General features: G+C 43.7%; 1 protein-coding gene across 1 annotated transcript in view; it reads left to right on the top strand.

The window, feature by feature from the left end:
* NUDCD1 (NudC domain containing 1) overlaps positions 1–14,605 on the top strand; it is a 48,919-nt gene that overhangs the window by 24,633 nt on the left and 9,681 nt on the right. The window contains exons 7-8 of the mRNA XM_082235682.1: positions 856–1,000; positions 10,615–10,740. Of these exons, the coding sequence (XP_082091808.1) occupies positions 856–1,000; positions 10,615–10,740 (271 nt within the window). The remainder of the gene's footprint in view (positions 1–855; positions 1,001–10,614; positions 10,741–14,605) is intronic.

Below are 14,605 nucleotides of genomic sequence, written 5' to 3'. Positions count from 1 at the left end.
TTAGCTTGTGATTAAGTGCCAAAGTGAAGTATTAATTCTTCAGCACTAAACAAGTTACTTCCCTGCGAGTTCCACAATACAAATTTATCATGTAAGATTTGGAGTACATTTAGAGAGGCAAACTCTCTAAATGGGAGATTTGTTATGTTAAATGGCTCCTCTTCTTTGCTGAATGCAATCTAGAGAATATTTCCTCCCCCATTTTTATAAATTAAAAGGCCACTTGCTGCATTGAGCCCTGGATTTCAGCAACTTTGGCAAGGTCCGAGGGGCAGCCATGTGGCATTCTGACAGAGGACGGTATAATATCAAGCTAACTTATATGTACAATTTGGAAACAGATCTACAAGTATTGCTGGAAGTAGGAGGTCAGAATAGAATGGAGAGAACTGCCTTTAACTCTTTAATTATGTGTGGTTCCAAGTGTCAGTTTAAAAGCTTTCCTACAATTTTCTAGCTAGCTAGTACATGAGCCTCTTGCAGGTTTCCCGTTAAAGTCAAACTGCTTTGGCATCTTGGGGACAAAATCATTTTACTATGGAAGTAACAAAACCATTGTGCATAAATTTCAAATTCTCCCATGTAAATCAGGAACCTTGTGCAAGTGGTGCAATGTTGCTCTGTTTTATTTCAGGTGAATCTCCCTTTCACTGCAGCCCACAAAGTTCCCTATCTAGATTTTGATGAAGATTTTGGGGGCATAGGTGGGGGAAGTACATGTGTGTAGGTGGGGAGGAACAGGGAAATATAGTATGAGCTGCCTTTCCACTCCTTCAGTGCTGGATACTACCTGATACTGATAATTTTGTCCCACGCATCAAATTTACCAATATTCATCTCTTCATCTCTTTACAGCTTGGAGATTTTTCTGATTAAGAAGGAAGTGGGACCTTCGTGGCCAGAACTGATTGTTGGTGACTCTCGGGGGGAATATGTCATGGATCCAGCCAAGAGTGCCGCAATAGCTGAACGTCTGACGCATCTAACCTCTGATGAAATGGTAAAGTGCTGATCAAAGAGAACTCTTTTGATTCTAAGAGGGAAATCAGTCTTATCAAATTGCAGCAGAATCTTTAAGTCAATCTCACTGAAGCTAGTCCCGTAAGCCAATGTAACTTACTACCTAGCACACATGGACAACCTGCAGCCCTCTGCTAGTGCCCCTGACCGCTGCTAAATTTCACTAGCTGAAGGCTGAGAGGACTGCAGCTGCAACGGGGAGCAGGGGGGAGGCACACAGGAAGAGTCACCCCTTTCTGCCTTCTCTCTGCTGTAAAGTGGGGGCCCTCAAGGGCTCTGTGGGAGGTTAGGCTTGGGACATTTCCTAATCTGGGGCAAGGCCCCTTCCTAGCTGGAATCTCTGCCCCTGGTTGCCCAATGGGACCCTAAACATTCAACACTGGCTGACACTCATGGTGGGCGTTTGTTTATCAGTTGTGTGGTGTGTCCTGAAAGCTCTGAGCAACTGTTTGGTGGGTTGGAAGGAGTGCTGCTCTCTTCCTGGGTCTGTCCTTCAGTCCAGTGGGGAGAGGTTGTGTGTGTGTGTGTGTGTGTGTGTGTGTGTGTGTGAGAGAGAGAGAGAGAGAGAGAAAATGTTTGTATGCATGTTCATGGGATGTGGCCCTTGAACACCCACCTACTGTTGACCTTGACGCTTGGAGCAAACCAGGACAAGGTTGTTATGATGAACAGTTAAACTGCTAAAAACACCAATGCCACATTGAGTTCCCACTCCTTGGGTGGGTGTCATTGTTGTGCTTCTCACCCCAATCTCCAGTGGCAGATCAACAATGTGGAGTGCTGGTGGGAACACCTGACAGCGTCTATTTGCACAATTATATGTTACGACCAAAGCTGGGGAAGCTTTCAGTTTTCAGCAGCACCAACAGATTTCTTATCGCATCTAGTTCGACCCACAAACGCTTGATAAAGTGGGGCTCACTTCTGCCTGTGTCTGAATTGGTGATAGGGTGGTATAGTACAGCAATGGATTCTAAGACGTATTTAACTCTGAGAAGCCTGCACTGATTTCCCTGTTGAAAGACTCGTGTATAGGCAGGTGGTTGGGCTGTGTGGTGGCTGACCATATTATGGCTCAATTGTTACCCTGATGGTGGTACTTTCTTCAGTATATTTATTTATACTGAATATATATATATTTCCTCAAAAAAAGAGAGAGAGAGAGATGACAACAATAATTTAAAGCATCCATTTCCGAGGCTCTAGGCTCTGCTATCACAGTGATTAGAGCTGTTCGACAGTGGAATTTGCTGCCAAGGAGTGTGGTGGAGTCTCCTTCTTTGGAGGTCTTTAAGCAGAGGCTTGACAACCATATGTCAGGAGTGCTCTGATGGTGTTTCCTGCTTGGCAGGGGGTTGGACTCGATGGCCCTTGTGGTCTCTTCCAACTCTATGATTCTATGATTCTAGCGTCCCAGGGCACCTTTCAAAGGCTAACAAATGCCTTGTGACGCTAAGCTTTTGTGGGCTGAAGCTCTTTTCAACAGCTTCAGAAGATACTGAGATAGCATGCCTTCCAATATTTCACAGCTGATAATAGGGGCATTTTTTGTCCAAGATTCTTATTTCCATGCACTACTTGTGCTTCCTCTGTCTCTTCCTCATCCAGGGAGGCACAGGAGGAGTCAGGTACACATAGCTTATCTATGAAACTGAGTCTAGGAAGTACATCAGGAACAGAAATCTGTACATGGTGTTTACTTGAACAAGAAAAGCCAACACCCATGTTTTCAAATCTATTCCCTCTTCACCCACAGGCATGCATATAAAGGGTAGTTTAAAAAATAAATAAAAATCTTTATTTATTTTGACTGAAAGTTTGATAATGTGCTACAAATTCATATGAAGTATTATTGAGTATGCTTTTTGTCTGAGATGTATCTTCATATTTGTTATAATGTTTCAACTTACCGTAATCTTCTCGGATTCAATCTTCTCGGATTCAGGAAGCACCTGTAGTGGGCACACTCTGCCCACTGATATGTGTTGTCTATCTTACGTTTTCAGCGCATGCTAAAGACTTTCAGCTAAACCTTCCTAGAGTAGCTGTTGGTCATGCATTTTATTCTATTTTATGAGTCACTGGAAGATTCGAATAATTGTGGGATCTTTTCCCCAACCCCAAGGCCTGTCTAAAAGTCAGATAGTTGTTTATTTCCTTGACATCTGATGGAAGGGCGTTCCACAGGGCGGGTGTCACCACTGAGAAGGCCTTCTGCCTGGTTCCCTGTAACCTCACACCTTGCAGTGAGGAAACTGCCAGAAGGCCCTCAGCGCTGGACCTCTGTGTCTGGTCTGAATGATGAGAGTGGAGACGCTCCTTCACGTATACTGAGGCAACACTTTTGAGCAGGCATAGGCAAACATGGCCCTCCAGATGTTTTGGGACTACAACTCCCATCATCCCTAGCTAACAGGACCAGCGGTCAGGGATGATGGGAATTGTGGTCTCAAAACAACTGGAGGGCCCAGTTTGCCTATGCCTGCTTTTGAGGCAACACTTGCCTGCCTTCCCCTTCTGTGCTGCCTTTTCCTTCTCTGCCTGTTTCTCTCTGCTGCCTTCACTTTCCCTCTGTATCCAATCTCCCTCACCTGCTTGGTTCTGTGTTTCACTGGGCTGCTCCACTTAACCTGTTCTCCAAAATTTCCTTTCTTGGTACCTGTTATTGATGCTCCACTAGCTGCCCTTTGGTCCTCTGGCTGGTTGAATGTTTCTTCCTTCACCGCCACAGTGCCCTGACACTTCTGATCCTTCCAGTTCTCCTTCTGGGCAGATCAACAAGCTGATACCATTACAATGCCTCCAGCAGCAGTTTTTATTTTGGCTGTTGTCATTGTGTATATATATATATATATATATATGATCCTTTTGTACACCGCTTCAAGGTTTTTTGGATGTTAGGCTGTCTACAGATATTTTTAATAATAATCTAAAAAAAGCAAACTGTTGTACCTGCAAAAAAATTCTTGGTAAAGAAGATATATTACCTTTATTATATTTTTAAAGAGTGGAAAATTTGCCTAGTTCATTGACAAATCAAATGCATGGCAAGAAACGTACCTCATTAGGTTGCACAAAGCAACTTTTCATACCCGTCAGCAAGGGAATAATTAGACAAGCCACTTTTTCCTTAAAATACTCTTTCGCATAATTGTATCACATTAGTGGCAGGCATTATCATACTGGAGGAATCTGTACAGGCCTTGATTTTGTAACAAATAGACTGATTAAGAATTATGTGTTTAAAACTGGGCCCAGTCAGCTGAAATTAGCCAGCCATTATTGTCTCCATCACCAATGCCACTCCCACACATACTAACTACCTACCAAGAAGATAGGGGTGGGAAGGAGAACTTTACACGGTTGTTTTTGGGCTTTGAAATCGCAGCCCCACCAAAAGAAAAATGAAATGAAGCCAGATGAAACAATAAATGGCATGGGAAAATGTTCTCTTGAGGATGATTTGTACCCGAAAAAATTCTTTGGACTGTTACTGTTTAAATAGCTTACTGGGAAATTTTAAAACTTTAAATCCTAGGAATATTTCTGCATATTGCCTGCTGGAATACAATGTTAGTAGCAGTAAACACTGCAGGAATTAGTGTGTGTGTGCGTGTTTTCAGAACAAAAAGCATACTGTACAGTGGTACCTTGGGTTCAGAGCTTAATTCGTTCTGGAGATCCGTTCTTAACCTGAAACTGTTCTTAACCTGAGGTACCACTTTAGCTAATGGGGCTCCTGCTGCCGCCACGCGGTTTCTGTTCTCATCCTGAACAAAGTTCTTAACCTGAGGTACTATTTCTGGGTTAGCAGAGTCTGTAACCTGAGGTGTCTGTAACCCAAGCTACCACTGTAATTAAAATTGTTTTGTTTGTGAGAATGGTACAGAACTGCCATCAATTAAATATGTGTTAACTTTTTCACTTAGAAACAAATTAATAGTGAATCATATTTTTAAATGCGGTGCACCATTTACCGTATTTTGCGCCCCATAGGACGCTCCGGCCCATAGGACGCACCTAGTGGTTTTTTTTTTGGGGGGGGGAATAAAGAAAAAAAAATTATTTCCCCCCCAGGTGCGGGGCTGGAAGAACCAGGTCGGGGAACAGTGGGAAGGCACGCTCTGCCTCCCCGCTGTCCCCCGAGCTTGTGGGGCTGGCGATGGGGAGAAGTGCGCTGATCCCGGGACTGCAGGCAGCTCTGCGCCACCATCCGGAGTGGGGCGGGACTTAGCGCCCCGCTCCCGATGGCCGCGCAGAGCTGTGCTGAGCCGGGGACTGCAGGCAGCTCTGTGCAACCCTCGGAGTAGGTCTCCCGAGGGTTGCGCAGAGCTTCCTGAAGCCTGGAGAGCGAGAGGGTCGGTGCGCACCGATGCCTCTCGCTCTCCAGGCTTCAGCGAAAGCCTGCATTCGCCCCATAGGACGCACCCAGATTTCTCCTTCATTTTTGGAGGGGGAAAAGTGCGTTCTATAGGGCGAAAAATATGGTATTTCATTTTGTGCTGCACATACTGTACCTGGAGAACAATTAACAATAATTGTTCACAATAATAAGACCATTAAACAGCTAAAATGTGAAATGTCAGATCTATGCTTTTGTTCACTCTTGTTAACTTATAATATGCATTTGTTTCAGTATCCCTCCACCCAAAAAAACACTCCCAAACCCCAAGTCTATATATATATGCAAGGCTGTAATAACTTTGCTGCAATTCTATTCAAGATCTGTTTGTGTTTTAGGAAGTCCCAATAACTTTGTATGACCTACTTAGGACCAAGCATGCTTTGACTTGGATTGCAGGACTCTCTGTACCTGAAGAATCATTTAAAAGTTACCAAGAGAAAATGCAGAGAATATGATGCTGCGACGCCGCTGTTGAGAAGGTGTCATTGCCTCATTGCGTCAGCTGCTCCTGAAGTCTTATAATCAATAGGATTAAATGCTGCTCCCTGTGCTCAAGTCACTCAAATCCCCTTCATTTTCAGTCCTAACCTTCATAATAATTTCCTAAACACCCCACCTTGCTCTGGACTTTACAGAGTGAACTTTTCTGATCCCAGGTTTTGAGTGTGTACTTCTGTTACGGCGGGAGGCAGCATCCTCTCAAGGTTCCATGCACCATGGTGCGTTATCTCAGGTTTCAGCACAGCGGTGGAACTACGATAAAATTCTGTTTCATATCTTGGTTATGAAAGAATTCCTCATCCTAGCTCTGAAGAAGCCTGTGATGATTGACATCCACTATGGCGATAATCCTTGAAAGCAAGAATCTTTAAATAGATTGATTAGCCCGGTGGAAAAACAAATGCACCTTTCAGAGTAATTATTCAGACATGGTGCAGGCATAATACTTAACAAGCCATGGTTAGTTTTAACCTTGTTTGCCAACCCTATTATAGGGACGTGGGTGGCACTGTGCGTTAAACCACAGAGCCTAGGACTTGCTGATCAGAAGGTTGGCGGTTCAAACCCCCTGCAACGGGGTGAGCTCCTGTTGCTCTGTCCCAGCTCCTACCAACCTAGCAGTTTGAAAGCACGTCAAAGTGCAAGTAGATAAATAGGCGGGAAGGTAAACGGTGTTTCCGTGCGCTGCTCTGGCTGCTCCGGCGGGAAGGTAAACGGTGTTTCGGTGCACTGCTCTGGTTCGCCAGAAGTGGCTTAGTCATGCTGGCCACATGACCCGGAAGCTGTATGCCGGCTCCCTCGGCCAATAAAGCAAGATAAGCACTGCAACCCCAGAGTCAGTCATGACTGGACCTAATGGTCAGGGGTCCCTTTACCTTTACCTTACCAAGCCTATTTAAGATCCCAAGCATACTGTGAAGATAAAGTTTAGCTCAGCCTTTGCCAATCTGGTGCCCTTCACATGTTTGAGATGACAGAGTCATGCCTGCTAGGGTTGATAGGAGTTGTCATCCAAAACATCTGGATAGCAATAGATTGGTAAAAGCTGATTAGGTTGTCAAGCTACGTCTGTTGGAATTTGACCTTTAGTCGTGCTGCTTTATTGACAATGGAATCTGCTGCTTTCCTTTTCTGGTTTCTTTTTCTTCATTTTTTAAAGAGCGTTTTCCTTAAGAAATGAGTCATTTAAATTTCAAAGATTTTAATATTAAAAACATTTCAGAAGTTTCAATGTAAGAACCTCAGATTCATATTTTTTTTGCCTTTATAACTACAGTGGTACCTCGGGTTACATATGCTTCAGGTTACATACGCTTCAGGTTACAGACTCCGCTAACCCAGAAATAGTGCTTCAGGTTAAGAACTTTGCTTCAGGATGAGAACAGAAATCGTGCTCCGGCGGTGCGGCAGCAGCAGGAGGCCCCATTAGCTAAAGTGGTCTTCAGGTTAAGAACAGTTTCAGATTAACAACGGACCTCCGGAACGAATTAAGTACTTAACCCGAGGTACCACTGTATCTAGGAAACTGTGGTTGAAATCTGTTACATATCCTTCACATTGTTTCACTCGGGGGGGGGTGTGTGAGAAAAACCTAATGTTGGATTCATAATACCTTTGACCAAGCTTTCACTTCTGTGAACCATAAAAATTTAGACATGGAAAATGTTTGGTCTTGTAAATTAAAAGCAATGAATCTAGGGCAAATGGTTTCTGCGCTGCTGAGCATTATTTCTCAGCAGAGGCCCTGCATCCCAGTAGCTAGTCTAGTGTATTAAAATAATAAGGAAAATGGTATAGTGTTGCTTTTCCTAAGCACATCTTCCAAATTCTGTTTAAACTGTCAAGCACATCCTGAAAAAAATTCTATTCCACCAGGCTTATGCCAGCAATTAAAAATACATCTTTCCATGATAGTTGATGAACTCTGATTTTATACACACACACACACACACACACAATAAATCGCTTTCATATTTTTAAATGATATATACATATATACATATACATACACACACACACAGAGAGAGAGAGAGAGAGAGATAAAATCATATATGGATAAAAGTAAATTCTGCTCTCAGCTTTTGATTTGCTCTTTCTAGTCTCAGTCAAGTGTTTATCCCCTTTAAGAGAAATCAGATTTTACTTGGGAGTAATTGAGAGTGGCGCAGCAAGCCCTCTTCCAGTAAATGCGAGTTTCCCAGTAAGTCAGTATCCTCTTTTATCTCTTTGTATTTCTTTAGACTACTTACATCCTGCTTCATAGGCCCAAGAAGCTCTCCAAAACTATTTACCAAAAAATAATAATATCAAAATTGCACTCAAGTCGAGTGCAGGAACAAAGAATATATGGTGTCCATATGGAACCTGGATAGTTTTCCTTCTGGCCCTCCTGTGCTTAAAGATGAAGCTTCCTGGCTTGTTTACATGACCCTTGAATATTCAGTCAAGGGTAGCATGGCAACTGGCAAATTGCAAACAACTCCAGGGAACTAATTTTTATTCATCTTGCCTGTTCATGAACAAACTAAAATGTTGGCTTTCCTTGTTACCCATTTTTGTCAGCTTCCAAAGTGAATGCATTGCTGGAGCATATAAACGCCAACCCAACTTAAAATTCTCAAGCCGATTTGTTATGTTCCTCATTCATTTTACAGTTGATTTGACCTCTGCCTGTGGCAGTATTGCTCATTTACACAATGCAATATTTGTTCCCCGTACACAAATTGCTTTATCGTCTTACTTGTCCTTGCGTCGGGCCTGTGCGTGTGGTTTTTCCGTTGTACAGATGGTCAGCCCTAGAAGTCGTAGAAGCCTCCCACTCTGAGCAGTTGTGATTTCAAAGGTTCACTGGGAGCACTGGGTCATTTGTGTTCAGTGCCTCCATAGTGAAAACAGTGTCCTTGAAACTTGTGATAGAATCATAGAATTGTAGAGTTCGAAGGGACCATGAGGATCATCTAGTCCAACCCACTGTAGTGTAGGAATATGCAGCTGTCCCTTATGGGAATTGAAGCTGCAGCCTTGGCATTCTCAGCACCATGCTCTTGTTAGAATTCCTGATCTATGATTGCAGTCGTAGGATTGTTGTCTTTCACATGACGGTATGTGTTTTGACTACACAGAGTGGGAAGTGACGGAGACAGGATGTTTGCATTACTGTGTTCCATGAAGTGGGACTATTGTCCTTTGTTCTTTTTCTCTTTGCTGTCTGATGCTAGAGAGGGAGGGAGCCATGTTGCAGTGCTCCGTGTGTGTTTATATGTAAATAAAGTACCGTATTTTTTGCTCTATAAGACTCACTTTTTCCCTCCTAAAAAGTAAGGGGAAATGTGTGTGCATCTTATGAAGCGAATGCAGGCTGTGCAGCTATCCCAGAAGCCAGAACAGCAAGAGGGATCACTGCTTTCGCTGCGCAGCGATCCCTCTTGTTGTTCTGGATTCTGAGATTCAGAATATTTTTTTTCTTGTTTTCCTCTTCCAGAAACTAGGTGCGTCTTATGGTCTGGTGCATCTTATGGAGCGAAAAATATGGTAGATTAGCCAATATGCTGAGTTGCTGAGGTCTGTCATGCGCATGATGCACAAACTCTGCAGATCCCTAAGTGTGCTGGTGTCGGTTGGCATCGGTCGTTGTGATGTTCAGGCTGAAGAAAGCTTATGAAGCTCCCGAACAATCGACCAGGAGGGAGAGAACATGCCAGTCGGGCTTGTGTCTCTGCCAGGGTCCTACTCGAGTGTAGGCTCCTGACAGCTATAATCAACTGAGCTATCCAGGCAGCATAGCTGTTACATTTTCTTGTGCTAAAGGCACAGTCAAATATGTACAGCTAGCATGTTATGTGAAGAATTAATTGCTGACCCAGCTGCGGTCTGAAATAGTACAGCCCAAGGAGGATTGCCATGTTGCATTTGTTCCTTCAAATCACCCCTATTCCAAAAGTTCAAGAAGACCTTGTTTGAACTACCTTTGAAATATTTGATACGGTACATATTGTATTGCATTAGTGGGTATTTGCGCTTCAAGACCCCCCAAGCCACCCCAGAAGAATAAAGACACAAGGACACAGAATTTAGGTTAAAGTTAATGGGCAAAATTTAGGCCACAACTTTATTGGTTACAAAATATGAGCAGTATTGGCTTAGGCACTGGCATCAACAGACTACAGTGGTACCTCGGGTTACATACGCTTCAGGTTACAGACTCCGCTAACCCAGAAATAGTACCTCGGGTTAAGAACTTTGTTTCAGGATGAGAACAGAAATTGTGCTCCAGCAGAATGGCAGCAGCAGGAGGCCCCATGAAGTGGTGCTTCAGGTTAAGAACAGTTTCAGGTTAAGAACGGACCTCCGGAACGAATTAAGTACTTAACCCGAGGTACCACTGTATATCTGACACTTGCCCGCCTTGCAGGAAGTCTGGAAGGGTAAACCACCAGTAGGGGGAGCCCCGTCGATGCGGATCAAGTCGAGCCCCCCTGGGTTCCTGCTGGGGTCATGGCATGGCCCTAGCTTGTTTGAACTACCTTTGAAATATTTGATACAGTACATATTGTATTGCATTAGTGGCTATTTATCGTATTAGTATTACTGTGTGGCTATTTTTCCCACTCACCCATTTTTCAGTAGTGTAACCTTTATATGCCCTTGGAATGCCCAAAAATCTAAATAATACTAATTTTTGATTTTAGAATCCAGACCCTAACAAAGAGAACCCTCCGTGCAATGCCCAGGAGCTGGAAGAATGCGACATTTTTCTCGAAGACAGCACAAGTCTGTGCAGATTTGATGGTAACACCTTCAATGTCACCCATGTGGTAAGCATAAGATAATAATCTTCATAATCAGCATTTCTTAATTACTTGCCTACCAGCAGAGAACTGGATTGCATTGTGGTCTGATATTATTGGTCGTTCACTACCTATCTGCCGGGCCTGGACTCCGCTCATCAGGAAAGATGATCTTCGAACAGGCTCAACACGTAGTTTGTTCTGTGTTGTAGAATAATGTAATGTGCATGCAAGTTGTGTGTAAAGGTAAAGGTAAAGGTACCCCTGCCCGTACGGGCCAGTCGTGTCCGACTCTAGGGTTGTGCGCCCATCTCACTTAAGAGGCCGGGGGCCAGCGCTGTCCGAAGACACTTCCGGGTCACGTGGCCAGCGTGACGAAGCTGCTCTGGCGAGCCAGCACCAGTGCCGCACACGGAAACACCGTTTACCTTCCCGTTATAAAGCGGTACCTATTTATCTACTTGCACTTAGGGGTGCTTTCGAACTGCTAGGTGGGCAGGAGCTGGGACCGAAAGACGGGAGCTCACCCCGCCGCGGGGATTCGAACCGCCGACCATACGATCGGCAAGCCCTAGGCACTGAGGTTTTACCCACAGCGCCACCCGCGCTGTGTAAGTTGTGTAAGAGATACTAAAAAGCAGATTGTCCTTGAATATAAATACAATGCTTGTGGCATCGTCCTCTCTTAGCTGCTATGTTTTGTTCCCTTGTAAAGCATATTGGTAAGTTTTCTTTATTTCTGTGTACAATATTTGAAAAACTTACCATTCTGAAGATTTATTTATTTGCATAGTTTATATACTGCACATTCCGTGTAGGTTTATGGGGGCCTGAAAGTGGTTGGTGCTGTTTGTGGCAGGGAGGTGAATGGGAGAGACAGAGGGGGGGGGGAGGGAGAGAGAGAGAGAGAGAGAGAGAGAGAGAGAGAGGCCAAGCCTTTCATCCCTCTGCAAAGGGGAGAGAAGGGCGAAAAAGTTTATTCCTAGCTTGACTGCTGCACAAGTCATATTGATGCATCTGGCAGCTTCTCTGCTACAATTAACTTTATAATGGATGCATGTGTGATGATGATGATGATGATTGGAGGGGAGATGTGCCTGGGAGGGGAGGAGCTGGAGAGAGCAGGGGGGTCATTTGCAGTGGTTTAGGGTAGGCCAGGCTTCCTCAATCTCCACCCTCCAGATGTTTTTGGCCTACAACTCCCATGATCCCTAGCTAGCAAGGCCAGTGGTCAGGGATGCTGGGAATTGTAGTCTCAGAACATCTGGAGGGCCGAGGTTGAGGAAGTCTGGGGTAGGGGCAGGTAGGGAAGGCCAGGTAAAGGGCATATGACACAGGCAGTTAATGGCTGTGCCATGTGCCAACCGCACCACCTGGGGAATTGTGGTTGTCCTATCAGGCGGCTTTGGGGCCTGCAGCTGCTGCCATTGAATGTCAGGTCAGCTCTGAATAAGATCTCCCTCATCCATGATCCTGATTGTGGACGAGGAGGCTGATCTGGTCTATATTACTGAGACCTGGGTGGGTGAGCAGGGTGAAAAATATATAGAAGAAGTCAAAGCAGCTGTAGAATTGGGGGCTGGCATAACCTGTTTTATCTGTCCCTTCTCACTATAGGCTGCCCCATTCAGCAGGGTCCCCGGATTTGGTAGAGCATTTGGGGCAGCCTAATGGAGAAGGAAGATAGGGGAATCAGCTTAACCTTCCATCCAACCCTTTCATTGGTTGAATTTATGGCACAGGTTTCCGCACTGGACTTCTTAAAACAGCTTTTGCATCAAGTAGGAAGCATTCAGAATGGCTATTAGCTGATCTTCCAGTTTTAGCAGTGATTTAGCATTTGAAGTCGCCGATGATGAGATCCCATTTCCAGATGCTAGAAATACAAATCTGTTTTTTTTTAAAAAAATGTATATATCATGTATCAGTGCTTCTGTTATCACTTCAAACACTAACTTGAGGAGAGACAAAGTCATATTTTTTATCTCATTGGCAAACTTACTATCTCCTACATCATGGCAGGATATGGCATATGCCCCCCACAGCTTCCTCCAAGATTGAAAATTCTCAGAGATAGTAAGGCAATTCTTTATTTTTATGGGCTGTTACTTTTCTGGGATTTGCTACTTTATGCCTTGGCCAATGGAGCCATGCATCTTCCCTTTATTAGTATTATTTATCTGCCTACTGCTAGTCTCAAGAAATGAGCTCAACCAGTCAAGTTATCTGTCTTTCATTCACTTTAGCTGCTCTTGAAGAGGATTTTCTTTTCCTTCTCTTTCTTGACTCCTTTTGTCCAGGGCAAGTAGTGCACCTTTACACCCCAGTACTTTAGAGATGTACTGCTTTCAGGAAATTAATCAGTCTTTTGTGCACTATTAGGTTTGAAGTTTTCTAAATAAAGTAGATTTGATAAAGTAGATTCGATGTTCACAGTTCTTTGTATAATAGTCCATTGTAATATTGTTCTTCTAATTTTGATTTTTCAGTGCACTTTCTCTCCTCCTTTATTAAATAGTTGCGTGTGAAGATAACAGCTCATCTTGTTTGCATCTAAGCCAAAAGGTTGCTGCCATTCATTATTTAAAAAACAAAAAAACTTGTATAAATCACTTAACTGTGACAGCAAAAGAAGAGTGCTAGCATAGATAACAAGCAGTGAATACATGTTCATGAGAAAGGCAAACTCCCCTTTATGCAGTTGTATCAAATAATTACCAGTTGGCAACTAAGGAAGACAGTTCAACGCAAATGGTTTTGTACTTAATGCCTGTTTGTCACATTTGCTCCTTTTGAGTAGGATGCATACAGTTGGTTACTTCTGAAACTAGATGGGCAAGACACTGGTATGTAATTATGCCATTTGCTGTGGGGAGAGTAGGAACAAAACTAGAAAACTTGCTTGCAAAGCTAAGCAGGGTCTGGTATGGTTTCGAAATGCACATTTTTCTTCCGGAAATAATCCCTAGAAATAAAAAAGCATGCACTACAGTGTTAGCCTGAATAATTTGCATTCTTCAAGCTGATCTAGCTTTCACCCAAAGACATGGCAGGACTTAAACTTATTTCTAGTATGGGATGATAAATGCATGTGAGAAATAAGCACAATGTTTGTCTTGCTAGATCAGACCAGAGATGATTTAATCCAGCACTCTGTTGGCCATCCAGACACTGATGAGCAACATACAATGAATATAACTTCCTGTTTGTATCATCTAGCAACTGGAAGTAGTGCTCTGCTTAATCATGCTGCTTCTTTTTGTAGTCATTGTGGCCAAAAGTGGCTAGAAGTGTGCTTGAATTTTTCTAGCCCTTGTTTGTTTTTGTCTCGTCGTTGTCGTTCCCCACCCCACCCCCAAAGCTCAAGCCCGCAAAAGGTTCTTTTACTTTTTCTTACTTCTGTGATTGGGGTGGTGTTTTTCCCCCTTTCAATTTCATTTCCTTTTGTTTCTGTGTGTCCATTTGCCACTTGGAGGGCGTATATAGTATTTGGAACAGCATCCCCATAGAGATTGGTTGTCTGAGATCAGGTGCCGCTCAGCTCCTTTTGCCTCCCTCTAGAGCAGGCATGTCCAACAGGTAGATCGTGATCTACCGGTAGATCACTCAACGTCTGCGGTAGATCATTGGCTCCCCCCAAAGAAGCTGAACAATTGTGGCTCCCCTAAAAAAACCTCAACATTTTACCTCCGCCCTAAAAAAACTCAACAACTTTGACCCAACCCCAAAAATGGGCCTTCCTCCTTCCTAAAAAAAAAAATTCAGCAACTTTGACCTGAACCCCCCAAAAGGGGATAGATCACTGCCAGTTTTTAACTCTGTGAGTAGATCGCAGTCTCTTGGGAGTTGACCACCCCTGCTCTAGAGCATTGCTTTAAAATAAGCTTTCACA

The sequence above is a fragment of the Podarcis vaucheri genome, assembly GCF_965113315.1.
Source record: "Podarcis vaucheri genome assembly, chromosome: 8".
In the NCBI taxonomy this organism is placed as follows: domain Eukaryota; kingdom Metazoa; phylum Chordata; class Lepidosauria; order Squamata; family Lacertidae; genus Podarcis; species Podarcis vaucheri.
The sequence above is the reverse complement of the archived record's forward strand: the minus strand, read 5'-3'. Positions and strand labels throughout refer to the sequence as shown.